We start from the raw sequence: 19,541 nt of genomic DNA on the forward strand, positions 1-19,541 counted from the left end.
ATAAGGGAGCACTAACTATCTGAAAGGAGCAATGGGTGCCTCCAACCACTTTCCCTGGGAGAAGGAGCACCCGGTTTCCAGTATCTTCTCATTTTCCGGGAAAATCCAGAAATCCTGATTTTAGGGGGAAATTCAATTGTAAGTGCTGGTAATGCATTAAAATTTTAAAAAATGCCGGATAGGTTCAAGAAAAGGTCTCAGCCGCTTGGTTTCTGCTTGGGTAGCAGTATTCAGCTTTTTCAGGCCGAGTGTGTGTGTGTGTGTGTGTGTGTGTGTGTGTGTGTGTGTGAAAATCTGGAAGCTGGCTGAGCTGTCTCCCTATGGGATGTTCTTGCTGTCACTGCCCCTTTCTCTTAAACCCCGATGCACTTTCTTTATAATTCTCTGGTAACACTATTTTTGGCCTTCTTTAGTTATACGTGCATGTCTTGTCTGGCTTTAGGCCTAGCAGCAGAGACCCTGTCTCCTTTCAGCAGACACTGAGCTCCTGTGTGGCACCGGAGGGGCAGCGAGGGTGATTAGGGCAGTATTAAGTTATACATTCTAAGGAGCTGTAATGGAGGTATTCCTAAAGTGTTCTGGGAGCACAGGCGAGGGCAAGATTGGTTCTAACGGGCCGAGATGGGAAGGCGTCCGTTTGTGCCACACCTTGATTTGAGTAGAAATTCAGATAGGGTAGGTTTTTATTCAACTTCGTATGGCCCGTGGTAATTGTTGGGGTGCCATCAGAGCGTGCCCTGTGAAGTCAGACCTAGTTTTCAGCTCTGGCTGTGCCAATAGTCCTTGAGCATATAATTTAGTCCTTGAGCCTCAGTTTCCTTATCTGTACAGTGTTGATAACACCAGCTGCATAAAACTCTTACGAAGATCAAATGAGAAAAAGTATATTATAAAGCATTTAAAGTTGTTCCTGCATACATAGTTCATCAAATCCAACATGCTATTGATTGTAAGGGGTGCCATGATTTTATATCTTACTAAGAAAGAAAATAAACAACTAATTAATCCATGAGACATCATTGATTGTAAGATGTATCTCTTTCACAGGTGTTAAAATGTAAAAAAAAAAAAAAATTCTTGCAATCACTGAAATACAGAAGTGAAGAGCATTTCTTTTATTCCTAATTTATTCCTATACGAATGTTTATTACCAGGATTGCTACGATAACATTTCCTTCCAGAGGACAACAATATCATAACCCTGTGCCTCACATTGAAAAACAGTGCTAGAGCAAGTTCATATAACATCTGTTCTACATTCTTCCAGATTCCTTTTTTATATTTCCAGGTTTTCTAAGCTCTCAGTTGTACTAATTACTAGATTTCAAAGTTTCCCCATGAAGACCACACTCCCAAAGTTCACTGCCCTGCTCCAGTTTCCGTGACTACTACAAACTTTTGTCCTCGGACTTCTTTTCACTGTTCTCTAGGGTAGGATTCACTATTCCCTGGACCCACATTTCCTCCTTAGTTTATACTTTCTTTATGTTGGAGTACATCCTCATGTAACTTCCTGTGAAAGGTAAATGGGAGCTAAACCATCAATGTTCTTAAATTATTAGTAGTATTAGTACTAACAATACTGTTCTCTAAACAAATGTTTAGTACTAGCCTAGGCATTGTAAACGACTGTGAAAGAAATTTAATCCCTGCCTATAATTGAAATATGAAAGGGTACGGGCTCTAGGTTTGATTCCTAACCCCACTACATGCGAGCTGTATTTCTTAGGCAAGTGATTTCATTTCTCTGAGCCTCATTTTTTTTAAATCTGTGAAGTTGAGGTAAAAATACCTACTTTCCAGAATTACTGTGAGGTTTAAATAGGGCTAAGAGCAAAGTTCTGAAGTCAGACCACCTCTCTTCAAATCTTGGTGTCACCACTCAACCAGGTGTGCAGTTTTAGGCAAATTATTTCACTAAACTACCTTGGTTTCCTTGAATACAAAATGGCATAATAATAATAGCACCCAAGTCCAAAGGGTTTTATTTACGTTTTTAAAGATTACGTGAGTAAAATGTTTACAACGGTACTTGGCTCATAGAAAGGGCACAATAAGTATTAACTGCTATTTGTTCTATTAAATCACCTAGCAATAATTCGTGAACTAATTTTTTTCCTCATTCTATTCATTGGCATGTGATTTTGTTCTCTTCAATAGCTACACTGATGATTCACAAAATAGTATCTGTAGCCCAAGTTTCTTTCTTGGTTTTCAGACCTAATATTTAACTGGCAACTGGGCGTTTCCATTTGGATATCCCAAACTGAACTTACCCAGTTCTTTTACCCAAACTCCAATCTTCTCTTCTTCCCTTCTTCTCTTAGTAACATCACCATCTACCTGGTTTTTCAGCCAGAAAAACCTTAATAGCTCCCTCTTCTTTTTTCTACACATCTAATCACCAAGTCTGATAAATTCTCCCTCCTTCATATTTATTTTTTTCCACATCTTTCAATCCCCTTTACTGCACTTTAGTTCAGGTCACCATTATCTTCCTTTGTATTACAGATTTCTACCTGGTTGGTCTACAGTTGTGCACCCAACTCTGTCCTGTCCAGGCCATTCTTTCCGTGTAGCCGATAGATTTTTCAAATACAAAGATGACTGGATGTGGAGAGAATTTAGAAGAGGAAGGAGTTGAGGGCAACTCCCAGATTTTTTCCTTGGACACCTGACTAGATTTCCAGGAGACGAGTCACAGGTTTTTAGGGGAAGATGATTTTTTTTCCCACTAGGCTAGCTGGACTAGATGAAGACCTTCAGAAACTCTAAGCACTGAAAAGATTATAAGACTCCTTCTTAAAATATAATTCAAAAAATAAAACTAATACTAAAGTGAAATAGGAGTTTATTATTTTTTGAGATGTCCTATTTTTTCAAATAATGTTTTTCTCTGTGAGTCTGTGTGTGTGTTTGTGTGTAGGCATATGTGTAATCTGCCCTTTGGGTAATTCACTGTTTTTGAGAGACTGTCTTGTTCGTTGTTGCATCCCCAGCTTTTGGAATATGGCTGGCATGGAAAAGCTACTCAATATATATTGAATGAATGAGTGAACGAGTGAGTGAATGAATGAATGATGCTGTTGGGAGAGAGGACAGATATCTTGGAAGAATTGGGACTTTTAGCTCACCTTTGAAGAAGAGGTCAAATTTAATTAGGATGTGGGAGCCGCAGTGGTCAAAAGCATTGAGATGCAGATGAGAAAGGGGTAAGACATCAGAGCTGGTGTGTAGTTGAAACAACCGATATGTCTGAAGAGGCTATGTGTTCGGTAGAGACAGGATTGACTAGGAAAAGTGCCTCTCGATTATATCTGTAAGAGCTCTGTGGTAGAACTTCAGGACACCCATAAATCGCCAGTTGGTTTTTTTTCTGAATTGAGGATTTATACATTTCATCAAATTCTCAAGGAAACTTATAAATCAATAAATGTTAAGAATTATTTGTGTTGTGCATTTGAGAGGCTGATAAAAAGTCTTAAGCTTGATGCTGTAGCCAGTTCTCAAAATTTTTCTACTATAGCACTCCTTAGGAGAAGAAGGGAGGGAATGAGAGCCTACGATCTGGAGATAGAGATAGAGCCCAAAGATTGGGACTTTATATTTATCCTAATATATGTGAATTTTACGTGAAGGAATTGGTATTAGTCCTTCCATATCAAAAGTGATCAGGGAACTAATTCAGGAGAACTCCATTCAGTTGGCAAAAGGTTGGACAATCAAATTGGAATGTTTAAAATTAATTTTTGTTTGCAGATGACATGATCTTATATGTAGAAAACTAAAGATACCACACACGACACACACACACACACACAGAAACTGTTAGAACTAGTAAACAAATTCAGCAGAGTTGCAGAGTACAAAATCAACACACAAAAATGAGTTGTTTCTATAACAATGAACAATCCAAAAAGGATATTAAGAAAATAATTCCATTTACAACAGCATCAAAATAAAATAGTTAGAAATAAACTTAACCAAGGAATTGAAAGATTTGTACACTGAAAGTTATGAAACATTGAAAGAAATTAGAGAAGACACAAATATATTGAAAGACATCCCATCTTTGTGAATTGAAAGACAATATTGTTAAGATGTCAATACTACAGACTTAGTGCAGCCCTTGTCAAGATTCCAACATTTTTTGCAGATATAGAAGAACACTAAAATTCATGTGGACCCTGAATAGCCAAAACAATCTTGAAAAGGAAGAACAAAGTTGTAGTTCTCATGCTTCCCAATTTCAAAACTTACTACAAAGCCACAGTAGGCAAAACAGTGTAGTACTGGCATAAAGAAGGATGCACAGACCAACAGAATAGAATGAAGAGCCCAGAAATTAACCCTCACATATATAGTCAAATGTTTTTCAAAAGGGTACCAAGACCATTCAATGGGGAAAGGACAGTCTTTTCAATAAATGATGTTGGCAAAACTGGATATCCACATGCAAAGCAATGAAGTTGAAACCTTATCTTACACCATATACAAAAATTAACTCAAAATGGATCAAAGAGTTAAATATAGGAGCTAAAAAACTCTTAGAAGGAAACGGGAAAAGCTTAATGACATTGGATTTGATAATGATTTCTTGAATATGACCCCAAAAGAACAGACAACAACAAAAAATAGATAAATTGGACCTCATCAAAATTGAAAACTTTGCATGAAAGGACTCAATGAACAGAGTGAAATGGCACTCATGGAATTAGAGAAAAGATTTGGAAATCATACATCTGATAAGGGATTAAAATCCGGAATATATAAAGAACTACCGTGTTTCCCCGAAAATAAGACCTAGCCAGACAATCAGCTCTAATGAGTCTTTTGGAGCAAAAATTAACATAAAACCCAGTCTTCTTTTACTGTAATATATAAAACCGGGTCTTATCTAACATAAGACTGGGTCTTACATTAACTTTTGCTCCAAAGGATGCGTTAGAGCTGATTGTCTGGCTAGGTCTTATTTTTGAGGAGACACAGTATAACACAATAACAACCCAATTCAAAAATGGGCGAAACCCTTGGATAGACATTTCTCCAAAGAAGATGTAGAAATGGCCAATGAGCACATGAACGGGTGCTCAACATAACTAACTCATCGTTAGGAAATGCACATCAGAACTATGAGCTCCCACTCAGTGGGATGGTAATTATAAAAACAAAAACAAATGTGTTGGTGAAGATGTGGCGAAATGAGACCTCTTGTGCATTGCTTGGGGGAAATGTAAAATGATGCAACCACCATGGAAAACAGTACAGTGGGTCCTCAAAAAATTAAACATAGAATTACCATATGATTCAGCAATTCCACTTCTGGGTATGTACCCAAAAGAATTGAACGCAAGGAATTGAACAGGTATTTGTCCGCCCATATTCATAGCAGCATTACTCACAGTAGCGCAAAAGTGGAAGCAACCCGAGTGTCCTTTGATGGATGGATAAACCAAAAAGAATATGTACATGTATCATAATGGAATATTAGTCTTAAAAAAGAAGTAAATTCTGACACATGCTACAACATGAATGAGCCTTGAAGACACGCTAAGTGAAATAAGCCAACCACAAAAGGACAAATAGTATATGATATACGAGGCAGCTAGAGTCGTCAAATCCACAGAGACAGAAAGCAGATGGTGCTTACAGGGCCTAGGGAGAGGGAAGGGAGAGTTATTGTGTAATGGGTAAGGAGTTTCCGTTTGGGAAGATGAAAAGGTTGTGCAGATGGGTGGTGGTTGCAAAACAAGGTGAATGTGCTCAATACCACGTAACCACACCGTTAGACGTGGAAAACTTGATGTTGTGTATGTGTTACCATAATTTAATTGGTTTAAGTTGGACCATATCTAGCGGTTGCGAATCACTAGAATCAATCATGCCTGGTGGGAGTCTAAATTGCCACAGCCCCCTGGGAAAGTGTGTTATTACCCAGTAAAGATAGACATTTATATACCTTTTTGTTTAATTTTTTGAAATTAGTTTCAGGTGCACAAAACAAAGTAATAGTTAGATGTTAACATTTATACACCCTTTCATCCACCACTTTGCTCCTAAGTATGTGCCCAAAAGAAACTTTTGCACAGGCAGCAGGACACATGTTCAGGAGCGTTCAGGAGCATACTCTTTACTACCCAAATCTGAAAACTGCCCAAATGCCCATGTCCAGGTAAAGGAATATACAGATAAATCAGGATGTATTTAGGCAGCACTCCACAGGAATGGATTACAGGTATATGCCGCAATGGGTGAATCCTAGCAATATAATATTGAGTGAGAAGAGTAAGTCCTGAAGAATTACATACAGCAAATGGCTCACCTTATAAAGTTAGTAGCTTTATAAAAATCCCCCCACCCCAACACTGTTTAGGAATATATTTACTTGTGATATTAAAAAGAAAAGCAAGAAAATGATGGTTGTGCTGGTCTTTCTTTGAATGGAAAGAGGCTGGGTGATGCAATGGAGGTGAGTGGGAGCCTATGTCCTAGTTTTCGTGCTGGTGGTGATGTCAGGGGTATTGTATTATCTTCAATGAATGACTGGTGCAGTCTTTGAATGCACCACTGATGAGAGAGTGTCATGAGCCAAGAATAATGATGCGTCAAATTCTCTGCATCTGAGCTCCAAAAACATTTTTTTTTTGCATTCATCTTTATATCTTTGATACAAGTAAGGAGAAGAAAGGGAGGAAAGTAATCTTTTAAATCATCTGCCATCAAGTAAAAATGACACTCTAAAAAAATGTGTCACATTTCTCTGTGGCTTCAGGTCCCCTCTGATCGATGGCCACTTTTGCCTGGGCATTTAAGCGTCCCAATTCTAGAAGATCATAGTGGGAAGTCATGAAAACATCTTGAGCTTGGATGGTAATTTTGCAAAATAAGCAGTCTTTCTCTTTTTTAAAAAAATTAATCTGGCAGCTTTAAATAAGGTGGATTCGTTTGGAGAGAGATTGCAGTCAAAAAACCAACTACCATGCATCACCAGGATGCAGTTTTCAAGTGAGGAAGCCCTGAACTAGACCTGTAGTATCAGTAGAAATTGAGGGGAAAGAGCCAAATCCAAGAGAATTTTGAAGGATGAAATACTAATTCTTAAAACTAAATAAAATGAGCTGAATAAGAATCGTTTAATAATCTAAGGTTCTCCCAGTGGCATTTCTAGGTCTTATGTAACCTGAGGCTTACACAATTCTTGAGACTCTCTTTAAGAAAAAGAATATGGGATTAAAAGTCAAAATCAGATACAAAAGTGAGGACTTAATTAGAAGAAGCCAGTGCAAGTGAGAATCTCAAGTGTAAGGTTCATTAATTTCATGGTAAATCCATCTGGATTTTAACCTGTGTGGTGACAAGCCTGGCAGACTTGCTGGGAAGGGTAGCCTTTTAATAAAGGAAAATACCAAAACTTCAGTGTTAACATTAAACTTCTATTGCATTAGAATTAGAAGGGGCCTTTGAAAATATTTAAATACCTAAACAAATCCACATTTCTTTTCTCATCCGTGAGTCTGGGCCATCTTAATAGAAGCCTAAAATCTAAGGTGACTTTTCCCATTATACATACACACTGTCCTGCTTAGTCAGTATTCCTGCGGTGTATTATTGGCCAATAATCCACTTTTACTCACTGGATAGACTCACTCTTACCTGTCATTGTAGTGATTCACTTTGCTGCCAGAAAGACACTGATTTTGTTCGTGGAGAAGCACAATTACCGTGAGCAATCCTATTGAGTGTCCATAGCTCCATTTCTCTGACTCGAGTCCTTTCCAGGAGCTTGGTCTCAAACTGACCTCTGCGTCTAGCACAGGGCCTCTTAGTGGGGACTCAGAAATATTTGTGAAAGGGATGAAATGCATGTACTACATCCAAAAGCGCCCCACCAGAGCACAGGACATGTTCACTTTCTGTTCATGTGGTACAGGCCCTGGTCCTTTCCCAGGCAGGGGGAAATGACTCTACAGGACTAGTGAGAACTCTCATTCAATGCAATACAAATCTCAGTTTTCTGTCGTCTGTTCTCAATGTTCTCTCTCGAGACCGTGGAAATAATTCATTCCACGGATTCTGAACCTGGAGAGAGGCCACGCAAGCATTACTCATAAGGTGGCCGGAGAACTCTACTAGTATGAGACAAAGTAAACGTCAGGACCGTGTAGTGCCTGCCAGGGACAGAGGACGTGCCATAAGAATAAAAGGGTCAGTTCAACAGTCTGCAATGTATTTGCGCCTAACGCAGAGCTTCAACATACATGAAATAAAAAGGGATGGACCTGAAAGGAATAAAATAAATCCACAATTATAGTTTGATACAAGTAGACAGAAAATCAGTAAGAATATAAAAGTCCTGAAATACATAATTAGCAAAATCGATTGGAGACCTAAATGTAAAAACACAAAACCTTACAAACCCCTCAAGAAACGGGTGAACGAACTCCTTTAGAAATGGGAGAAGGGAAATCTTTGCTTAACTATTACCCTGACTCAGAGGCTAATAAGGTTAAGTACTTAGGGATTAAAGAAACATTTGCAAAAAGCACCGTAAGCATGGCAGAAGATGGATGAAAAACAATAATGGCAGCTTGTAGCAGACAAAAGGCTGATGTACACGGAAAAAACTGTTAATATGAGACAAAAAGCATGACAGGACAATGGACAAAATTCACCAGTAGTCCGATTCACCAAGAAAAGTCCCTTACATGAGTGAAAGATAGTCGCGCTCACTCAGGTAGAGCAAGTCAGTTTGAAACAACACTGAGATACCATTTCTCAACTATCATTTCATCTCAACTATCAAATGATCAGAAATCCAAAAATCTGACCACACACTCAGCATTGCTGTGAATTACCAGACTCTCATACATTACTAATGGTGACACATAATTGTACGACTTCTGCAAGGGGATCGGTCATTAGCTAATAAAATTACATATGCAAATCGATTTTCAGGAAACCACCTTGAAGAGACAACGTGAGGGAGGAGAAAAAACTCATTTCTCACCCAGAATCTCCATTTTCATGGTATTCGTCCTCTCACATATTCAGACTGGCATTTCTTCCCAGGCGGGATCTAATAAGGTCTTTGTTCTCCCCCAGGGGTTTCTTACAGTAATTTTTTTAAATAATGCAAACAAAGATTTATTTGTATGAGCAATGAGTATTTGGATACTAGATAAGAAGCAAAGCAGTCTTCTGTCAAATGGAGATCAAATTCTTAAGTAACTGACTTTGGGACATAACACAATGGGAAGGCTTGCTGTGTTGCCTTCAGATGTTAAGTCTCTTTATCTGACACTTCAGCAGGCTTTTTAAATGTGTCTTCCTCCTTGGCCTGCTTTTCTAATTTCCTATGATATAAAAGCTGGTGTTCCAGATAGCCTATGTTCCTCTTCTGTTTATCTAGGTACTTTCCCATGAAACGTAAGAGATCAGTTTCACTGTTTGCAGAAGCCAAGGTCTTCAGGTCTTACAGGAGCTTGGTTAACTTGTTCTCCAACTCCATAGCAGACTCTAGAGCTTGTACGCCAGTTCCCCAGTTATCTAGATCCGGCCTCTGAATGAGTGGAAGGCAGATTTTACCCTCATGTCTTCTTAGGTATCGCAAGAACTACTTTGCGCGTTCCCTCTTCACCTCAGCTGGGTCTTAGAAGAATGCAGCAAAAAGAGGTGCACCCGGGTCTGCATTGTAATAACAGGCCATAGATAAATAAGCATCACTGACGTGAAGCTGAAAAGATACCACTTGATTAATAGCAAGCCTACACTCTTCAGAGAGGACGCTCTGGAGCTGGTGTGCCTGCCATCTCAGCTTTGGAGAAAACCAAGCATAAGAAGTATCTTACAGTAATTACTATTAAGTTCTGGAGTCTATCAGCATTCTTCTTGCTACCGTGGCATTCGTGGTTGGGTTAGAAGAAGCATTCAGCCCAAGTTTACCATCTTGACCCCAAAGGGTCATTTTTGAAAGGTTTTTACTTTTCCAAAACATTTTGCTCTACTGAGGTATAACTGACAAAGTGGTAAGGTGTTTAGACTGTATACGGTGGTGACGTTATATACACGTAGGCACTGAATTGCTTCTTCCCCTGACCCAGGTTACCCCTCCCTCACCTCACATTTGTCGTGTGTGTCAACAAGTCACATGTGTGACATTAGATCCTCAGACCTTCCTCACTTTACAGCTGAAAGGTCAGTATGGATGCCTTTTATTTCGTTTTCTTGACCAACTGTTCTGGCTGGCACTCCTAGTACCATGTTGAGTTCAAGAAAGAGTTCGTTTCATAGTGAGCGGTAATGAAGGAGTTCACGCCTCCTTTCTCATCACAGAATTTATCCAACTCTAAGGGTAACTGCATCATTTTTGAGCCACATCTAGGTTGTTATTTAAAACACAGATTTTTCAAATATTAAACTAACCTTACATTTTGTTGAATGAACAAAGCTGGGTTGTGATATATTACCCTTCTTATGTATTGCTGGATTTGGTTTGTTAAAATTGTGTTCCAGATTTTTGTATTTCATGCTCCTAAGAGAGACGGGCCTTTAATTTTCCATTCCTGCTATTTGTTGTCAGGTTTTGGTGTTAAAGTTATGCTGGCCTCATAAGTGAGGTGTGCAGTGTTTCCATGTTTTTCTTCTCTCTGGTAGAGTTTGTGTAATCTTGGGACTGATTTTTCTTGGAGTGTTTGGTGGAATTCATGGGTGAAAGTATCTGGGCCTGGAATTTTTTTGTTGTTGTTGTGCTGTATTTCGTTGGAAAGTTTTCCGTATTGCAAGGGGATTTCACTTCTGCATGAGGAGTCAGACTTCGTGCAGTCCAGGGGGCAAAGCCCCACAGCCTTGCCAGCAATTAGTGGTGGGCTTGGCTGGGCACAAACAGGGCAGATGCTTCGAGCAGCTCTGCCAGCTTGAGGATGAGCTTCTGGTTTGGAGCAAGTGGTGAAGCCGCCCGCAGCGTAACAGGGGGTCCTGGAACGAGAGAGGCTGGGCTGGCTCAGGTAGCTCCTCTCACCTCCTTGGCTGCCTGGGACAATGCACGTGGCTGGAGTCAACACAAGAGACCTGGAGAGCCCAGCAAAAAGCCAGAGACAAGGGACACTTGAGAACTGGCCACAACTTTGAGTGCCTTCCCCCAGTCCACACACATACCGATCAGCAGAGTGTGGGAGCCTAATCGACTCAGTGTGTTTGAACCCAGGGTCTGCCCAAATCATCAACCGACCACCAAGCCATGCAGCCTAGGGCGCCAGGCCAAACTGGGAAAGAAAACCAAAACAGAGATGTTGGTGGCTGCACACCGAGGAGACAGTCTGCATGTTATTTAATAAAACCAACAACCATCAAAAATATGAAACAATTGAATTGCTATAATATAACTATCTAAAATGTCCACATTTTAATAAAAAATTATTGGACATGCGAAAAACGGACAAGTGTGATCCATGTAGAGGCATATACAGTGGGGAAAGCAGTTGGAGTGGGCCCAGGTTTTGGCTTTAGCAGGCAGAAACTTCAAAGCAGCTATTATAAATATGTTCAAATAGTTTTAGAAATGCTAACAATGAATAAGAAAAGGGAATCTAAATAGGGAAACAGTATATAAAAAAAGAAAATGGAAATTTGGAAATTCTAGACTTTAAAAGTACAGTAACTCAAATGAAAAACCTACTAGATGGATTCAACAGCAGATTTGAGAGGACAGAAGAAAAACTTCAGTGAATTTGAAGATAGACTAATAGAAATTATTCAATCTAAAGAACGGAGGAAAGACTGAAGAACAATCAAAGGAGCCTTCAGGACTTCGGAGTCATCATTCTGACCTAAGTATAATACAAATCGCAGAGGAGGAGACAGGAAAAAGTAGAAAAAAAAATATTTCAAGAAATAATGGCTAGAAACATCCCAAATTTAATGAAAAACATTAACTTACAGATCCAAAAGCTCAGTGAAACTTGAGTAGGGTAAACAAAAGAGAAAAATCCTGAAAGCAGCGAGAGAAAAATGATCCATCACATATAGTGGGATAACAATAAAATTAACAGCCAAGTTCTCATTAGAAACAATGGAGACCAGAAAGCTAGTGGAATGATATATTCAAAGGGCTGAAAAAAAAAAAAACCCGACATCAACCTCTAAACCAAGAAACCTACATCCAGCAAAACCATTCTTTGAAAAGGAAATCGAAATAAAGATTTTACCAGAAAAGCAAAAACTCAGAGAACATGTGATAATACTAGCAGACTTATAATGCTAGCAGCTCCATTATGGATTGTCAGACTATATGAAAGCGCAAAATCCAGCAATATGTGCCCACAAGAGACATACTTTAGGTTCATAGACAAATAGGTTACAACTACAAGATGGAAAATGATATGCCATGTCACGAGTGAAAAAGGGGCTGTGTGAAAAACCTGGGGTCTCGGGGCTGCTTGGCAGGCCTGAGAAGCTCCGTGACTGGAAGGAACCTCACAAGCTGGGCTGGTCACAGGTTCTCAGCTGGGCAGATCACGGGCAGACCCCCTCCCAGGTCACTAGCATCCTTAGGAAAAGGGTCATCTTTACTGTAACTGAGCCTGTCCATTGTTCATCTAGAATAATGTAGCTTGGAAATGCCAGATCGATGTTCTTTTCCAAACCCCTCAGAGGCAATAACACCCCGGCACCAGACTTATTGTTATCTCGTTTCCCCACGCCATCTCTATGTGCTGTAAATGTTAAATGTTAACTGTCCTGCACCCACTAGTGTAAAAAGAATCACGTGTCCCTCTGTTTTACTTTTTATCCAATCTCAGAGATTTCCCCCTTTGTTTTCTCCCGCCTTCTTAATCTACCGCCCAGGGATTTCATGGAACCAAAGAACTGCCAAACTGCCATTCTCCGCGGCGTTTTCTCAATCCGTTGAGGTCTTGCTCCCGGGCATGTCCTCAAAAATTTGGCTCAGATAAACTCTTATAAAATTTTTCTATTGGTTTCGACATTCTTTCATCGACAGTGTAAACAGTAATTGTAAGTAAGCTGGAGTGGCTTATTCATATCAGACAAAATAGGCTTTAGGACAAAGAATATTCCTAGAGATAGAGGTATTTCACAATGAAGAAAGATCGATCTGTGAAAACCTATAATAACAATCATAAAGGTATATACACCTAACAAAAGAGCCCGAAAATACATAGAGCAAAAAAGTGGCATAACAGAAAGGAAAAACAGATCATTCAACAATTTTTGTTGGAGATTTCATACTTCATTCTCAGGACGTGGCAGCCAGAAGTGACTCAAAGACCTCCATCTGCAAGGAACATAATTGACCAAGAGCTCCAGCTAACGTGTTCTGAAATAAACTCCTGCACTTGGAACCCGGCCATGCTCGCCCAACGGTGGGACAGGTTTACCCTGGGCCACGCGAGGCTCTTCTGGGCGACTTTGACTCGAGGACGCCCCACAGCTTGTCTGAGCCTTCCTACGTCTGCAGTGTAGTCTGGGATTCCTCCACCCCATTTTCCTCGTCTTGAAGGACGAGTCCAGGGCTCGTGCTGCCTGCCCCGCTCAGCCAATAGACCGACACAGGAGCTGCGCCATAGAATAAGCGTTTATTATCAGAGCACCGGCGGTCTGAGAAGGCAGCGGCTTAACACCTCCAAACACTGCCTTCACATCTTCAGATTGGCTTGGGGTATTAAGGGAAATTCTGGATGTTCCTCCAGAGGCTACGGGATAGCTTCGGGGGTCTGCGTGGAGCCTTCCCTGTGCCCACATGATTCTCTGGTGGAGTCAGGAACCCAGGAACAATGACGGGAGTTAGCCTGGAAAGTAGGTTAGACCACCGAGATTGTGATCAATAAGCCTAAGGGTATTGATCTTAAGTTTCAGGGTAATTGTCTAAAACAGGGAACTGGCTGAGACAGGGGACATTGGAGCTCAAGCCACAGGGGGTTGATCTCTTGTTAAGCTATACTGAATTCAGCAAAATGAACAACTTGCATTTGTGTAGTGGGCGGGTGCCTGTAAGGCACCATCACATGACTGAGAAGCATGAGATAGAGGAAGTTACTTGGGTCTTTAGGTAACACCCACATTCTGTAGGGTATGTCCAGATGGCTTAAGACCATCAGCCTGCGGCAACCCTGCTTATGTTAATGCCCCTCCACCCAGCACAAAAATGTATATAACCCATGATTGAGCTGCAATAAAGAGAGACTTGATCAGAACTCCTGTCTTGTCTCCGGTCTTTGTGTCTCCCATTTTCCTCCCTTCTAGGTGCTTCGGGGTCCCTCGTGTAGTGTCCCGCGGGTCGGGACACGTGTCATGTTTTATAGGTTACAGAGTTCTCTGACATTGTCCTTTTAATTCCCAGTCTTTTCTCTGTGCCTTTGCCCATTTCTGTTCCTAGTTCCTAAAAATCCATTTCCCCTCCCAGCCTACTGGTGGAGACAGCTTTATTGAGATGTAATTCATATACCATACAATTCACCAGTTCAAATTGTACAATTCAGTGTTCTTGCAATATTCAAAACTGTGCAACCCTCATGACAATCAATTTTAGAACATTACCTCTACCCTAAAAAGAAGTCTGAACGTATTAGCAAGCACTTCCCAAACTCCCTAGCTGTACACAACCACTAATCTATTTTCTGTCTCTATAGATTTGCCTATTCTGGACATTATCTTTTCATTTTTACTTTAAAGTGCCCTTGGGGATTAGACATTCTTACCTTTGAAAACCCCTAATCCCTAAATGGTGGGATTTACCTTGTAAACCAGAGAGCTGTGATGGAAATAGAAGGGGAAGGGAAATAAGGTTTGTTTAACAGTTACTATGTACCAGTATGTATCTGTTATTTTCACAACCACCCTACAAGCCAGGTGTCATTTAACAGTTGAAGAAACTGAAGGCATAGAGAAATTAAGTAACTTGCCGAAGGTTACAAAGTTAGGAACAAAATGTAAACCTTGCTTTTTTTTTGTCTAGAGCTCATGTCTTCTGTCCACTAAGTCAAACTTCCACGGCACTAGGGTCACCTGGAGGGCCAGTCAAACACAGATTGCTGAGCTTCCCCCCAACCCCCACAGAGTTTGGAGTCCCTAGTTCTGGGGTGGGGCCCAAGGATTTGCATTCCTAGATGCTGCAGGTCAGAGCCTGTGCTTCTCTGAGAATGCGATTCATTCAGATTACAGAGCTCCATGCTGAAGTGCTTTAATGTCATCCGGTCATCTTTTCAGAGCAGTACTTAGGGTGTTGTCAAAGCAGGTGCCGTTGATGATAGGCAGAGAGTAGTTAGAAAGGCAACACAGAGAACCAAGGCGCTTCCGAGGCGGGCTGGAGTGTGATGACATTTTTTTCTGCTGGGAAATGTGATAAGAAATTAGAAACTCAGCCACAGCGTACAAAGCACCTAGAGGCAAGCCTTTTGGTTACAGGCAAAAATGTAATGTTCCTGTCTAGTTCAGAACCGTGGCCACTGAAAGCAAGCAGGCAGGCAGGCAGGCAGGCTGGGGGGACTGTCACCCAGCATGCCTTTTCTCTTGGTTATCTGTAGCTGGAGTTGCATACTCATGCTGACTTCATTCTTAGCTGTGAACTAGGCCAGAACTTGATCAGGCTGAAAGCTGTCTATAGAAGAAGGAATTATCACAGATATTGAGAAAAGAACAACTCTGCATCTTACTGAAAACGTTTGATTTTTTTTTTCTTCGTGGGAGGGGGAGGACGTCTGAAAATCACTTACTTCAGAACCCGCAGTGTAATTGCTCCGGGAGGCTCAGACGTGATGTGAACATCCTGAGCTAGGGGATTGGATGGCCAGGCTCCCGAGAGAGGATGACACAGCATGGGGAACGACACACAGCCTGCCTTGCTTTCTAGAGAGCAAAGATGCCGATGTCCTTGATGAGGTCACCAGGGCTGGGAGTCCTTTCAGTGGACGTGGGTAACTTCTGTGTAGGTAAGCCAGCCCTAGGGATGGATGGGAAGGAGGAAGCATGCAGCAGAGTGGAAACGGCTGCAGAGCACAGCTAGGTGAGGCCTGCCCTTTATACACACAGCTTCTGTTTTCCCGGAGAACTTTTATGTGTATGAACACATGCAAATATTATTCTTCATCCGGGTGCAGAGACGTGTAGTGTAATGAGTTAGCTCAACTAATGAGTTGGTTTCACTAGTTATTAATAATAAACACAAACACACACTAGGACTAGATACAGATGATTACTTTGACTGCCAGGAAAACAAAGCACTCAGAAATCAGAGTAGTAGCCACACGAATGCAGCCAGGGAACCTCAGCTTACCTTCCAAACTGGTGGAAGTGAAGCTTACTTGTTGGCACTGCCTTACCTCTTCCATATTCGTTTGTTCGTTCATTCATTCATTCATGTAATAGCATGCATTTAATGCTTCCTCCTTGGCAGTCATGGGCCTTGGGAGTGCAGAAATGAGACATGGCATCTCTTCATTCATTCAACAGATATTTATCAAGGCCCTACTATGTGCCAGGAACTTCCAGGTGCCGGGGATATAGTAATTAGAAACAAGCAAACAACAACAAATAGCAAGAAATGTACCAACTTGTTCAGGGTAAGCCACTTCAAACTAACAAAGCAAAGGGAAACAAGTACTGTAATAAAGTGTGTGATGGCTGGAGGGACGGGTAGATGACGAGGCTGGAAAAGCAAGTGTAGTATAACGTGAACAGTCGAATCTAGGTGGTGTTTACTGTGAAATCTTCCAACTTTATAGTTGAAAATTTTTATGGTAAAATATTGTGAAACAAGCGGTAGGCATGGTAAGGAAGGTGGGCATTTGGGAAGAGTTCATGGAGGATGTGGCATTCTCTCCTTCTCTTCTTCCTCTCAGCTACTTCATATCCCATCAGCTGTGGGTCCATCCAGTTCCCGATTCCAACAGGCCTGACACGAGCTACAAAGAGCTCTGCAAAGATCCTTGAGGGCTGTCGGATCTCTTTGATGGAGGAAAGACTTTGGGGAGAAGAGGCCGGCTCATGAATCAGCGAAAACCATTCTCCACAGCCGTCTGGGAAGGCACCTCCTTTTAGTTAAGCTCTCCCAAGTGCCTGCCTCTGGGGACCAGGCAGCCTGGGCTCCTCCCTTAGTTTCCTGCCTGAGCATCTGTGGAGTTGGGTTTTGGATGGGGACCTGAAATATTTCAAAAGTGAAAAGAACATTTGGATTTCTTAATACTCTTAATTTGCTTTAGTATTTTTTTTTCAAAATGATTCTAAATTTAAGGTCATTTACAAAGTGTTAAGAGAATGCTATTGACTTAAGTCCCCTTTTAGACTGTAGGACCCCCGTCAGCCCATTGATCCCAGTTCCAAGTTCCCAGGGGCAGGAGCTGGAAGTTACTAGCCTAGCGTCTGCCCTATGAACCAACAAAAGTTCCAGGCCTTCAGGGGCCTTTGCTGTTCCAGCACGTACATATAGCATAGGCTGTGCCAGGCCTATTCTAAACACTTGAAATATAATAATTCACGTAATGCCACAGCCCTAGGATGTATGTAATTGCCGTTGTTAGTCCCATTGGAGGAGAACACTGAGGCACAGCGACATTGCATAACTTGCTCAGGCGACTGCAGAAATCTGACAGCAGAGTGGAAGCTGCTGTGATCCACCGGCGGACACCGCCTTTCCCACCCAGTAGGCCCATCTCGGAAAACCAGTTCAGTTATTTATGGGTCAACGCGGCATCAAGTATTCGTGTTTCCACGAACCTTCACGCCGCAGGAAGCTCAGTATGTGGGATTTCAAACTGCCTTAAAAGGGCGCTGATGCTCGGAGGGGGACTTCCCTCAAATGACCCTTCTTCAGGGAGTCGCCTGTGGAGGACGGTGTTTGGGGGTTTCCGCGAGAGGAAATGCCTCCAGCCAGTGGCTGACATATGTTGGCCATCGGGAGGGGCAAACAATTCTCACATTCAGAAAGCCCAGTTTTTAGCTGGGATAACGGGGGGAAATGACATTCACTCTTTTGTTTCGTCTTAACGTCTCAAGCTCGTTCTGATGGAGCTTCTCCAACCTGAGGCATGGCACGCCCTCCACGATCCGACCCGCCCTTCCAGCTTCTTAGCCCTGTGGAGATAGCTGGGGGCACCCCGAGTTCAAACGCGGCGCGCCCCGTTTCTCTTCCGTGGGTCCGCGCCAGGTCGTGGGGAAGGGTTCACGCCCGGGGGGCGGGGGCGGGCTCGTGGGGCTGCTGGGGCTCTGCAGGGTCCCCGAGCCCCGGCGCCGGCGGGCCGGAGGGGCGGGGGCTGGGGCGAGACGCCCGCCGCCGGCGCCTCGGCGAATAGCAGCGCGCAGCCCGCCGGATTGGAGCAGCAGCATCACGCTCCGCGCCGCCGGGATGTAAGCGGGCCGCGCGGCGCGCACAGGCAGGCGCTGCTCCGCGGACGGCGGCCCCACACCGGCTCGAGCGGCGGCGGCAGCGGCGGCGGCAGGGCGGGGGCGCGGGCGGGGAGCGGGCGGGGGAGCGGGAGCCGGAGCCGGAGCCGGAGCCGAGCCGAGGGCGCGTGCGTCCGCGCGCACAGGCCGCAGGGGAGGGGCGGCGCGAGCCATGGCCGGGGACAGCGAACAGACCCTGCAGAACCACCAGCAGCCCCACGGCGGCGAGCCCTTCCTGATCGGCGTCAGCGGGGGCACGGCCAGCGGCAAGGTACGGCGGGCTGCGCGCCCTCCCTCCCGGCGGGGCCGGCGGGGCGCGGGTGGCCGGCGGCCGCGGGCCGTGTCAGCTGCCGCAGCCACCGCGTGGCCCGCGCGCCTCGCTGCTGGCCGCGCTCCAGCGCCGTCTCCACCGCGGACTCCCGGCGCCGCGGCAGGGGGCGGCGGGCGGGCGGGGAGTCGGGCCATCGGAGGTCTGGGGGTGCGGGCCACCGATCGCGGGGCTCTGTGCCCGGCGCGGGGAACTCGTGGCCGGGGTCCTGTGGGGGAGGTGCGGAGGGAGCGGATGCTTATTGTTTTGCGAGTCCGCTGTTGGGGACGGGGCTTTCAGCAGGGTCCCCAACCAGCCCGGACGCACCCCTTCCCGGGCCTCGCGTGGATGTGCGCCCAGCGGCGCAGCCGGGGTGCCGAGGGCGGAGCGAGCCGGGTCCTGACCGCCGGCTGCGGGAGCGCGCGGGGCGCGTCCCGGGGAAGGGGAGCTCCGCGGTGCTGGACGCGGGCTGGAGATTTGCAGGGGTTTCCGGGTAAAAATCTTGGGAGCCGCCAAGGTGCGGTGATATCAATGAAATGAGAACAGTCGGGGCTTCCCTTGCTTATGGTTCTGGAGGAAACGTGGCCGGCTTACAGGAGAAAGTTGCACTGGTCCCACGCTCTCGGATGCCTGGGGCGTACGCGCTCGGACCCTCGGAAGCGCCCCTCCTGTGGGTGTCCGGCACCCCCCGGAGCCTGCTTTCTTTGTTTTATCCGCGAGGAGGGACTCGGGGAATGCTTTCGTCCTTTACCCCGGCCTTTTTCTGCAGGTGGAGTAGGGTGGAGTCCTCCCAGATGTTTCTTTCTTGGCTCCCCTTAACTGCCTCTGAGATGTGGCTACT

At 43.9% G+C, this 19,541-nt stretch overlaps 1 protein-coding gene across 1 annotated transcript in view; it reads left to right on the forward strand.

Annotated features, from left to right (window-relative positions):
- Positions 1–18,491: 18,491 nt before the first annotated feature.
- UCK2 (uridine-cytidine kinase 2) overlaps positions 18,492–19,541 on the forward strand; it is a 46,201-nt gene continuing 45,151 nt past the window's right edge. The window contains exon 1 of the mRNA XM_033093483.1: positions 18,492–18,664. Coding sequence (XP_032949374.1) covers positions 18,566–18,664 — 99 coding nt within the window. The 5' untranslated portion in view covers positions 18,492–18,565. The remainder of the gene's footprint in view (positions 18,665–19,541) is intronic.

The sequence above is a fragment of the Rhinolophus ferrumequinum genome, chromosome 22 (assembly GCF_004115265.2).
Source record: "Rhinolophus ferrumequinum isolate MPI-CBG mRhiFer1 chromosome 22, mRhiFer1_v1.p, whole genome shotgun sequence".
Taxonomy (NCBI): domain Eukaryota; kingdom Metazoa; phylum Chordata; class Mammalia; order Chiroptera; family Rhinolophidae; genus Rhinolophus; species Rhinolophus ferrumequinum.